Source organism: Barbus barbus (assembly GCF_936440315.1).
Source record: "Barbus barbus genome assembly, chromosome: 2".
NCBI lineage: Eukaryota > Metazoa > Chordata > Actinopteri > Cypriniformes > Cyprinidae > Barbus > Barbus barbus.
Window position 1 is genome coordinate 5,987,989 of NC_136730.1, and position 12,438 is coordinate 6,000,426.

The 12,438-nt window shown below is 40.0% G+C and overlaps 1 protein-coding gene across 1 annotated transcript; it reads left to right on the forward strand.

Annotated features, from left to right (window-relative positions):
* Positions 1 to 263: 263 nt before the first annotated feature.
* LOC306844231 (ras and Rab interactor 2-like) lies at positions 264 to 12,145 on the forward strand (the record flags this gene model as incomplete). The annotated part of the gene is made up of 10 exons (XM_079376202.1): positions 264 to 380; positions 1,099 to 1,201; positions 1,564 to 1,636; positions 1,735 to 1,826; positions 2,465 to 2,835; positions 5,084 to 5,588; positions 8,114 to 8,419; positions 9,773 to 9,904; positions 10,567 to 10,733; positions 11,828 to 12,145. 10 exons carry the CDS (start codon positions 264 to 266, stop codon positions 12,143 to 12,145), a joined length of 2,184 nt encoding a protein of 727 aa, XP_079232328.1.
* Between the last annotated feature and the right edge of the window lie 293 nt (positions 12,146 to 12,438).

Consider the following 12,438-nt stretch of genomic DNA (forward strand, 5'->3'; position numbering starts at 1 on the left):
TATTAGCTCAGGTCAATAATATTAAAAGATACAACTTTTAATGCAAGACACTACAGGTTGAATAGGGTACAAAAAAGTACATTAATAATTTAAAATACATTATACATTTTTCCCTCATGTTCATGTTAATTAATGTAGTTAACTAATGTTTACTAATGTAGTGAACAAATAGAGCCAATATATTTAATAAACAGAATTTTGTGAATGAAGGAGTTTCCATGAAGTCTTTGCGTGTTTGTTGACCCCTGTCCCCTGTGTTATAGATGGACGCGAGGAGTTTGAGTGTTTTGGATCGTCTTCTCCTCACACACTCCATATGGTTGCAGCTGTCAATCAACCCTGACTCCGCCCACCAGATCCTGCAACGAGAGATAGTCGGGGTGAGAGAATCCCAACAGCCAGTGACAATCAAATCATCATGTTTTATCACTGTTATACACAACCTAAAGTCATAATTACAGTAATCAGTGATGCACCTCTGTATAACCGTTGACTGCGTAACACTGTCCAGTATGACGGGTGTAATTTGCAGCTAATCAACTAATTACACTTCATATAGACACAATAAACTAGAGACAGCCTGCTGCATTACCTTCAGTCGGCTTTATTTTCAGGTTTATTTTCTTGTACTTGATGCTGACTTCTCAATATCTTTGTTTCATTCCATTATATATTAGTGCTGTCAAACGATTAATCACGATTAATCGCATTCAAAATACGTTTTATGTACATAATATATGTGTGTGTACTGTGTATATTTATGTATATATATATAAATATTTAAGGAAAATATGTTATGTTTATATATTAAATATATTTATAATTAATATTAATTATATGAATATACAAATATGCATGTATATATTTCAAAATATATACATGCATGTGTGTGTATTTATATGTACATAATAAATATACACAGTACACACACATATATTACGTAACCCAACACTTTTATTTTGGATGCGATTAATCGCGATTAATCGTTTGACAGCACTATTATATATCAACTGTTTTGTTATATATATTAATTTAACATATGTACAACATCATCTAATGAGGATTAATGAATGCTGTATCTCCCCTCTTTGTCCACAGACGTTTCTGGTGTGTAAGTGTAGCGCCTCCCACAGGAAGGTTTTGTGTGTGCGGCTGCAGGAGGAAGGAGTGTCACAGTATCCCATCCGTGAGGAAGACTCCAGTGAGTTCAACATGTCACAGCTTTTAAACTAAGCTAATGGTATTTTCTATCCCCTAAACCTAACAAACAAGCCTTTGGTCAACCATACTGTTTATTTGTTTTTATATTGTGTTGTGGAGCTTCTATTATTGTTAAGCAAATTATAATTACTATAGACTAATTAAAATCCTAAACAACTGGTATTTTAACATGCAATATATGTGATTATTTTGTCTGTGCATGTCTACCTGACATGCATTTTATTTAGAACTCCTCAATAATGATAAGCTTGCACAATTTCATTATCTAAAAAAAAGAAGGTGTTATGCCTGGTAGCAATATCTTAAATCTTAAATTATTGCATCTTCTTTTTCACCGTCTAGCATTTTCTCTTGAAAGTTCTGCCCTGAGCTTCCCTGATCTCTGCAGACTAGTGGCATTTTACACCGTCAGCAGGTAACAAACATAAAATATTATAGGAAAATGATTCTTGTAAATTAAACAAGTATTTTATCTATAATGTAATTTCTGCTCTTTATGTATGTGTTCAACAGAGATGTATTGCCTTTCCCACTTGAGCTCCCAGATGCAATTATACAGGCCACAACACACACGCAGCTGGAAAGCATTTCGCATTTGGGTTTAGGTAAGAATGCATGTTTATCACGACCGTTTCCACCCCTCTTTCTGACCTTTAAAACTAAACTAACCATTTTTGCTGATGTACCTTTAACACTTACATGTAAACACCCACTTAGCATCCTTAACACCCTCTTACAACCAGCTGCAGCGCTTTTCTGTGCTTATTTTGTCCTGTAATATTTAATTTTCCCATTCATCCTTCAATAACAGCCTATTTGCAAAGTTAGTGTTTCCTTTTGACAGCATCTCAAAATCTGTTGAAATGTACTGCTAAAGTAGTGCTGAAATGTACTGCTCAAACTCAGGGATAATTGTTTGGTGCTGGGAGCAAGAGTGACTTGACAACATTTGGCAAACTTTCCCAACACCTTACCCTTATATTTAGTTACCAACTAACAAATACCATATAGCTAAGCCATTACAGCTAGCATGCCAAATAGCATCCTTATTACCATACCAAAACAGGGCAGGTCATGTTTCACGATATTGCAAAAGGATCTCATGTTATGTTTTCATGGTACATTGAAAGCTTTAGTTTCGATAGATACTGGAATATGGCACAAATGCTCTAAAATTCCTAAGAAATACTGTTTTTTTCTCAATCTCACTTCCACTCTTTTCAATCTTCCATTGCATTTTCAGAGTTCTGGAGCTCTCAGACGTCTCCTGGCCTTCCTAACGGCCCCCCTCCACCCTCAGCGCCCCACCGGACATTCAGATTGATCAGCCCATGTTTCGTCAACCCCATGTTCCTTCAGCCTCCCCAACCCAGCAGAACCGCCTCACACAAACGCCACCGCTTTAAACGCAGCCTCAGGGTCCGTGTGTCCAATGAAACCTCTCTCAGCCTGTCAGGTGGAGAATCGGACCTAACCCAGGGGGAGACACATGGACAGAATTCCAACCAGGGCGGCCCAAGACGAGCGGGAGGGTTAAATGTGCTCAGGAGGACCCCGGCACTTACTCCCACTTCACAAGAGGAAGATGAACAGATGTTGGGACAGATACCACCTGTAAGTTTGTGTGCCCTTGGCTGACTGAAATTTTGCAGAGTGAGTCATGTTTCCCTTTCAACATCCTTGTTGGTCTTGGGATACATTAAGGGTTACTGTGGCTCAAGGCTGGGATTCCGACACGGCTGTTCAACCCTTTGTCTTGGAGGTCCGTTTTGCTCCAATACAACTGCCGGGAAGTTTCTAATGCTTCTCAAACCTGTCCTGGGGACACCTAGCCACTGAATATTTGTATGTCTCCCTTATTTAACACACAAGATTCAACGCATCAGCTCATTAGAGTCTGCAAGACTTGGGTGTGACCTTTGAGGGAGACATACAAAATATGCAGTGATTTGGGGTGCCCAGGACAGGTTTGAGAAGCACTGCTCTTGAAGACCTTGATTAGCTGGATCAGGTGTGTCTAATTAGAGCTAGAGCTAAACTCTCTTTAGCTCTAGAACAGAGGTCTTCAACCCTGTTCCTGTGTTGGAGCTAAACTCTGCAGGAAAGTGGCCCTCTAGCAGCAGGATTGGACTATTAGGCTTAAGGCCCCGATATACTTCAAACGAAATCGAAGAACGAACTGATATGATGTAATTTCGAACAAAATCAGGCAGAAACAAAATTTGTTTTGAGTTCGTTTTGGCAGTTCGATACAGCCCACCGAAGCGAACTTTCTGGGGGAGTTTATTTTTGCTTCTAAACACCTTTGAGCTACCATTGGTCCGTGGCGATTATGCAATCGGTGGGCGGATTCGGGAACTCCGCCTTCTTTGACGTGCAATTCTTTTTTCCCAGTTCGTTTCTCATTCAGCAAAGGTCAGGCGGGGGAACAACATCTCCAAGTCACTAGCAACATAAATACACTGTGTCGAATAGCTGAGCTGCCACAAATAAATCCGCACCTGTGCAATCGCTCGCGGGGAGACTTTAAGGATTCAGAGAAAGCATTTAATTCCTAGAAAGAAATTGCAACAAAGCTTGGTGTCGACGACCCGGAGTTATGCAAAAAACGACGTAGAGAAACATCAGATGCAAGTTTTCCAAAGCCATGAAAAGAATGAAACGAAAGAGTAAAGATATAAGGTAGCAAGTACCAAATACATGTCTCAAATAAATGTTACACCATACTGCTTCTGCTGCTGTTGTTGTTCTTTCAATAAGCAAATTTAAAAGGTGTACAGTATGAAATGCCAAAAGAACATATAATAATGAACCTTTATTTTTATCAAAGCATGACACCCCATAAAATATAAAAACATATAATAATTTATCCAATTTTATAAAAGACCTTGATACACCTTCATTGCATCGTTGCTGTGTTTAGGGCATTCGCGCGAGCGTCGCAACACATGTTTACATTAATCTACACCCCGCCTCCAGCAGCACGGGGGTGTTGGAATGTTCGAAAACAGTATACCATCGCTCGGCCTTTTCAAACTTCTTTTTGCCTCCAAACGAAGAACAAAAACGAACTTCGGGGCCTTTAGGCTATATGGCAGGGTTAGTCAATCCAATTCCTGGAGGGACACCTTTCTGCAGACTTCAATTCCAACTCTCCTCAGAAACACTTGTTGCTTTCAAGTGATTCCGAACACCTTTTTTAGGGTGTGTTTGATTAGGGTTGGCGCTAAACTCTGTAGTGTGGTAGCACTCCAGGAGTAGGGTTGGCTACCCCTGGGATATGGGGTTGAGCAAAACTTTGATCAATCCTCATTTCACTTTTTAATATTAGGGATAGTTAATAGTTATGCATATGGAAAGGGATTAGAGTGGCTTTGTTTTAAAGTAACATTGTTTTGGGACCAACAAAATACAACACAGCAACATATCCTACTTGGCTAAATCTGTGGTTTTCAGTCATGGTCCCGAGGACACACTGCTATCTTTTATCTGACGCATGCCGTTAAGTTTATGGAGCTCTTTCCGAAGCAGCTGATGATCTTAAATAGGTGTGTTAACTAAGAGTGATGGGTCCCCAGGACCAGGATTGAAAACCACTGGATTAAATCACAGTCCCCATGCAACTGTGCAGTAGTTAGTGCGGGTGGAAAGAGTTTTGCACAATATAACCTTTACTGGTTAACTGCCTCCTACAAACAATATAATGATATTCCACATACTGTGCCTACACTGCACTTGTGGTTCTGGAAGGTCATGATCGTGATGTGTGTTTGAAACTGTTTCCCTAGTGCCAAGTTCTAAAAATAGCATTGTTTTTTTGTTTTTTTTTACCTTACCCTCTCCACATCGTGTGGTTCTCCAGAATAATTCCTTACCCCAGCAAGGCAACACTGAACTCAACAAAGATACTGAAGATGGTGAGGTGTGTCTGGCTTTGGAAAGGACTCGAGCTCCTTCCCTTGCTGAACTGGACAGCAATAGTTCCTTCAGCAGTCTGGAGGAGGAGGAAGCCCAGGCGGACCTTGCCCACCAATGGCCGCCTGCCGCACGTGGTGCCCGGTTTCCCTCAGCAAACCCCACATCGACTCTGCGCCGCATGACCGCCGCCTTTGTTTGCGTGTTCGCTCCTGAGCGCCGAGTTGCCAGATTGGTGGACGAACTCTCGCACGACAAGCGCTCTACCTTTGGGTCGCTTGTGCAGGACTTTTTAGAGAATCAGAGGCAGGAGATGGAGGCCTCAAAGCATAGTTCTGCTGTGGAGCTGCTTCAGGGGATGAGAAAATTTCTGTCCCAAGCCAAAAGTCTCCTTCTGGAAGCAGGAGAAATAGAACCTCCAATTGAGACATTGGTGCCTGAGAACGAGAAAGGTAAGGAGGTATCACTTGAGGTTTTATCAGTGACTCAATGTTGATGCATTACTTCCTGAAGCTCAAACAGTAGAGCAGATGCTAACAATGCCAAGGTTATGAGTTAAATTTCCAGTGAATTTTTAAAATGTATATCTTGTGTAACGGAGGCCAGCTAGTGAGAGCTGCACAAGTAAACACTAGACGCTGTGGACTTTAGTGTCTTTGTTAGCATGCCTGCCTCCCATGCTGGTGACCTGGGTTCTAGTCTTGCTCAGAGTAAGGCGGTTAGGACCAGAGGGGTTATAATTAGTGCCGTGACCTGGATTGGAGTGAGGTTTAGGGGGGTGAGTGTAAAGACCGTAGCCAACAGTAACAACATCCTTGTTAGCGTGTCCCACCTCCCATACCGGCGACCTGGGTTCGAGTCTTGCTCGGAGCTGGGTGGTTAGGACCGAAGGGGTTACACTTGCGTGCAATATAATCACTAGGCCAGGGGTTCTCAACTCTGGCCCTCGAGGACTACTTTCCGGCAGAGTCTACCTCCAACCTTTATCAAACTCTTCTAGTAATTCTAGTAAACTTTCTCGTAATTTTGAAGACCTTGATTAGATTGTTCAGGTGCGTTTGATTAGGGTTGGAGCTAAACTCTGCAGGAAAGTGGACCTTGAGGGCCAGAGTTGAGAACCCCTGCATTAGGCCATACCACACCCCCCAATTTTAACCAGTAATAAAATATTGATGAAAATAGATCTGTTTACTTTTAATTAAAGGAAATGTGAGTCAGTTGCCAGGACATTGTTAGAAAGTAGCCTGGATGTTTTGAGCGGTTTGTAGATGGTCATCCCTATGATAGTCTCGTCTTTAAATTTGGCTCAAGTCCCTCTTTTAATGTCTTTTTGATGACTATTTGCTCATTTTAATGTCTGTCAGGTGGAAACTGAAGGTCTGATTGTTCATGAAATAAACAATCAACAAGAAGCATGATGCTTCATTCGAGTTCTGTTCACAGCACAAATGGTACAGTTAAGTTGCACTAAGTTTAATATATTAGGATGCACTAGGAGTTTGTTCAAATCATTAACCCTAAGCATGAGCAATATTAATTGTGATACTTGACTTGACAAACACCACTAAGGCTTTTACAGGAAGTAAATGATTCAACGATATGAATTGCATCATGGAAACCAATCAGTAGGTTTTAAAAACTCTTAAACCACTGGAGTGGTTAAAAGATGTGATTGGTTTCCTAGAATCCTTTGAAATAATGAATTTCTGGAAAATATCATTAATGTTTGAATTGCCGTGTAACATGTAGCTTTTATTTATTACAGCTGTAACATATTTTTGGTGTGAGATGATGACTCCCGTTCTATGATGCACTTGTAAAATTGTATATATTTCCAAAAATGTTCCTTGCTGAATTTCTGTAGGTAAATGATGTTACCGTTAATGCAGCATGCTAACTTCTGGCAGCACCACAGAGCTTAAGACAAGTTTAAGTTACTGTAGCTCGATTTTTGTACTGCAAAACAATTACGTCAGTCAAATAAGAACATCCAATCCTTTATAAACCTGCATAGCTGGGATTATGAGCTGATTATGAGATATCTCCCCCAAATTAAAGCAAGAAATCTAAAAGCCGGCCACATCCCCGGAGATGGATGCTGTTTCAGATGTTGGTGGAGGCATCCGAATTTTCCACTTTGCATTTATCATTAGCACATAGCACATTCCCACGCATACTTCAGGAAGCGTGTGGAGAGAGAGAGAAGATATACAAGGAGGGATGGGGAGGAGATTTTGCTCAGTGCACAGATTTTCTTGTTTGCTATAATGTGTCTGGCTCTTTCTTCTGCTGTACAAACATTAATTTGCCATTGAACAGAGCTTATTTATTTTCGTCAAGCTGCTCAGTGGCTGTGTGCCTTTGTGTTCACTACCAAGGACATAACCGTGTTTAAATACAGCTACAGGAAAAACGTGCATGTTCCAAATAGCTTTAGGCAAACATGAGTAGCCCAGTATGCAAACTGTACCATATCTCCTCATTTTCTGCTAAATCAGTGTGAAATTTAAGCATTCATTTCGGTTGATCAAAGCATTATTCAATTAGAAATTAATATATGAAGAAATATTCTGGGTTCAATACAAGATGTGCTCTATTGGCAGCACTGACGGAAAAATTTGCATGCACAGTAATGCATTTACAATGTTAGTCTACAGGCCAAGGCCTTGCACCACAATACACATTAAAATACAGACTATTTCTAAAGCATGGTGACAATATTTTGTGTGAAATTCATTTAAAACCACTAACCTTGTCTATTAAAAGTTACATCCAATATTTCAATCCCTGACAAGGCCATACAAAGCCAGTAAGCACTGTAAATGGCGCACAAGGACACCAGAAAGAGACTGTTATGATTCAGAAATATCCACCCACAGTATTTCACAGTGACGATTTAGAAACTTTACAGCTTTAAATAACACCATGTGCTTTACTAACAATACAAGATGCATATTTCCTGTCATGTGACCACCAGATCTTGCCCTGGAAAAGGCTCTGTTTGGCTGCGTGTTGAAGCCGTTGAAGGTTCAGCTGCAGCAGACGCTCGTTTCCCTCCACACTAAGGACGGCTCCTTACAGAAGATCACCGACAGCTTGCTGGCCTACCAGGAGGGGGCGCTGGAGCGCTTGGCTGTACGAGTCGGCGTCCTGGACGTTCGCGGCATGGACAGAGCGAAGGCAAAGCTCACACTGATGCAGCGCAGCCATTCGCCCATTGACAAGGTGCTGCTCCTGCTGCAGGTGTGCAAGAGCGTTTACAAAGCCATGGGAACACAACCTGGTGAGCAGAAATTTAGATACAGGTTTGTCATCATTAGGGCAACTTTCGCTGTTTCACTGTTAATTTAAAGGGTTCATGAACTGCCTCTGTTTTTTATTTTGTACTTTTCTCTGAGGTCCATTATTATTGTTAGAAATTGCAACAATATAAAAATAGAAATATAATACATTTATACATTTAAAATTTTAATTAAAACAATAAATAAACAATAATATCCTGGCCAGAGGAGACCTGACCCCCCGACTGAGTCTGGTTTCTCCCAAGGGTTTTTTCCTCCATTCTGTCACAGAGGGAGTTTTGGTTCCTTGCCGCTGTCGCCTCTGGTTCGCTCAGTTGGGGACACTTAATTTCTAGCGATTATCGTCATTTTGATTTCACAGATACTATTTAAACTAAACTGACCTAGACAATGACATCTCTGAATTCAATAATGAAATGCCTTTAACTGAAAATTGAGTGTTTAATCTTATTATTATACATTACTGACACTCTATCCTCCAATTTTATACTGTTAAGTGCTTCGACACAATCTGTATTGTTAGAAGCGTTATATAAATAAAGGTGACTTGACTTGACTTATAATGTGATCAAGAATTTTCATCAAAAAACATCATTATTTAAAAGTAATTGGCTATTTTCTGTATGTTCTGTTTTTGACCCCCCTCATCAGAACGCTCTGTTTGAATAGGTGTGGCAGATGATGCACTTGTAAAATTGTATATATTTCCAAAAATGTTCCTTGCTGAATTTCTGATACATTAACTGTCTGATCGATATAGTCGCACAGCATCTTTTAGTTTACATCTTTCTGAAAATCCTGCGTCAAATCGTGTCTTGTTTGTAAACGAATCCACGGTAAAATTAAGTGAACAAAGGACTGAGTTCTTACTGGCACGGTCTGGATCTTTATTAAAAATTAAGTTCATTCACTCTTTCCTAACGTTGGGATCAAAAGGAAGGCAATGCAAAAGACTGTTTTTCCACAGCTTGGCACTGCACAGTGCCTTGTTGTCTTTGGAGCATCTGTATCGTTTGATTTCTGTGTAGATCTGCTTTTGTCTCTCTCGTTATTTACACGACATGCACGAATCGGTGGGCGGGGCTAAACAGGCAGTGATGTAGAAGCAGATGTTGATCTTCTGCGGAGGCGGTGCTTATCCACACTAGTACATCATAGAGTTGTACATTCCACACGACAGGTTTTGGCAAACTGCCTTCAATATAAGCTGTTTTTGGACTAACAATAAAGTTTTCAGAGACATACAGGATGTTTTTATAGTACAGTGACCTCTTTCTTAGGGATTTGTGATTTCTTAGTTCATGACCCCTTTAATACTTATTTCTTCTTTGCAGATCAGGACGTGGGGTCTGAGGACTTCCTACCAGCGCTGTCCTATGTGCTAGTTAAATGTAATATCCCGCAACTGCTGCTGGAGACGGAGTACATGATGGAGCTGCTTGAGCCGTCATGGCTGACAGGAGAAGGTAAAGGAGAACTCGGCTCAAAAATAAACACATGCAGACTCTGTTTAAAATCCACGTTCGTTGGACTCACTTCTAACGGATCCAATCAGCAGATGGCACTTTTATGCTACCCTGTAAGATAACTGTAAGATAATTTGTTAGATAACAGGTACTGCATGCATCCTTCACAGAACAGAATCAAAGGGATATTCAAAGGCAATTATAAATATGCAAATTTACATTAATTACAGGGAAATGTCAATCAAAATGGTTTCATTTAAAAATTATCCAGCTCTAAAGATCATGAAACTCATGATTTTTACAATAAAACACAATAAAACCTTTCCAGAAAGACCTACCATAAGCTCCGAGCTCCGAGTGGGTGTGATTTCCACATCATTTATGATTTATCATTTATCTTCATCAACTTCAATAGCCATATTCCCAGTGAAGAACTATGCTACCTGAAAAGAGCAACAGCAATCAAAAATTGCTGTTACCATGGAAACCCAGCAGCGAACACACACTTCCATGAAGTCGTATGAATTATGTAATCCAGTTGATATACCTACATTTTAGAACTTTACTTTCTTTTTGAATTTGGAAATATTGAATATTTTCTTTAAAAGTTTTAATTGTTGATGACCCTGAACTGAGGCGTATATATGATTGTTTGTTTGTAGGTGGATACTATTTGACAAGTGCGTATGCCAGCCTATGTCTAATCCAGAGCAAGCCTGGGGTCACACCCACCTGCAGTCTGACCAATGAGGCTCAAGAATACTTGAGGGAGTGGAGCAGGAGGCGGGGCCAAGAAGCCAAGACCCAGAAAGACAGTCAGCTGAAACAGGTTGAAACCATAGACTACATATATATATATATATATATATATATATATATGTGTGTGTGTGTGGGGGGGGGGGGGGGGGTATATTTTCTGTTATGTATTATTTATTTAATATTTAATAATTTATTGTTGTGGATTTTGCGTTCCAAAACAGTTGACTTGTAATAACATATTATAATATAATGTAACAAATTTGTGATTAGAACAGACTGTTCACCAGGAACTAATGTACGACAGGTTTGATTGGATTTTGAAGTGGTGAAACAAGTTAGGTAACATTTGTAAATTAATAGTTTTTTATTAATAGTTTTTTTCAATGGTTGATTATGAAAAGTTTTTTTTTTTTTTTTTAAATAGTGTGCACAGATTAATAATGCACACTGAAACTGTATTAAGAATATAAACACTTTATTATTTATTTATTTGCAGTGAATGGGTGCCGTCAGAATGAGAGTCCAAACAGCTGATAAAAACATCACAATAATCCACACCACTCCAGTCCATCAGTTAATGCCTTGTGAAGACAAAAGATGCATGTTTGTAAGAAACTAATCCATCAAGACGTTTTTAACTTTATACGATTTATTCCAGCTAAAATACATGTCCATAATATTACTTTCATCAGAGAAAAAAAAATCCATCTGAATCAGAAGAGAAATATGTACAGATTAAGCGCTGTTTACAAGCCAAAACAGTTCATAACAATATAATAATATATATATATATCGATGGATTTTGATGTGAGAGGACTTTTGAGATACAGTTCTTCACTGGCGGAAGCATTATTATAGATTATGGACTATTTTAACCGAAAGCAACGTTTTTAAGTTAAAACTTCTTAATGATAGATTTGTTTTTACAAACACGCAGCTGGAGTGGTGTGGATTATTGTGCTGTTTTTATCACATGTTCGGACTCTCATTCTGACGGCACCCATTCACTGCAGAGCATCCATTGCTGAGACAGTGATGCAATGCTACATTTCTCATAAAACATATTTATTAAAATAATAATAATAATAATTTTCATCTTGTGAAAATTAAACTATTCCTTTAAATCAGCTGTGTGTGTTTTTGTTGTTTTCTGTCGGAGTGCAGAGGTTCGTGCGAGTGTTATTCCAGGACGACAGTCGTAGTGCAGTGCGAACACTCCTCTGGAAGGCGGAGGAAAACGTTGACGCTTTAGCCCAAACCTGCGCCGATCTGTTCGGCGTGACGGAGCCGCAGCACTACTGTCTGTTCTGGAGGAGTGAAGGGGAAATGCGTCCTCTGCCAGCCCATGTTCAGCCCCATCAGCTGGCCGCGCATGAGGGAGTGTCGCTGTCGTACCTCCGCTGCGATCACGACTTCAGCAAGATGCGCAGACTGACCAGAGGAGGCGCTGTAGATCTGGGCGAGTCGGTGTGCGAGGAGTGAAGGGACGCAGGTGCAGAATGTGACTTTTACATTTATATTTGTTGTCACGTTCGTGGCAAGAGGATTATGGATGTCACAAAGTATTTGAATGCTGTATATGTGTTCAGTTCTATGGATGATGGTGATTATTTTCGTGTTGTGTGTAATCAGAAAGCACAATGGCATTTCAAATGAATCGAAGCAAGATGCTTGGTAATAATGCAAAAAGCAATATCTGCCAAACAGGAGATCTGGAAACGCTGTCCAGCGATCTGAGATTCAGCAGTTACTTATCGATTGGCTTGCAGAGGTGT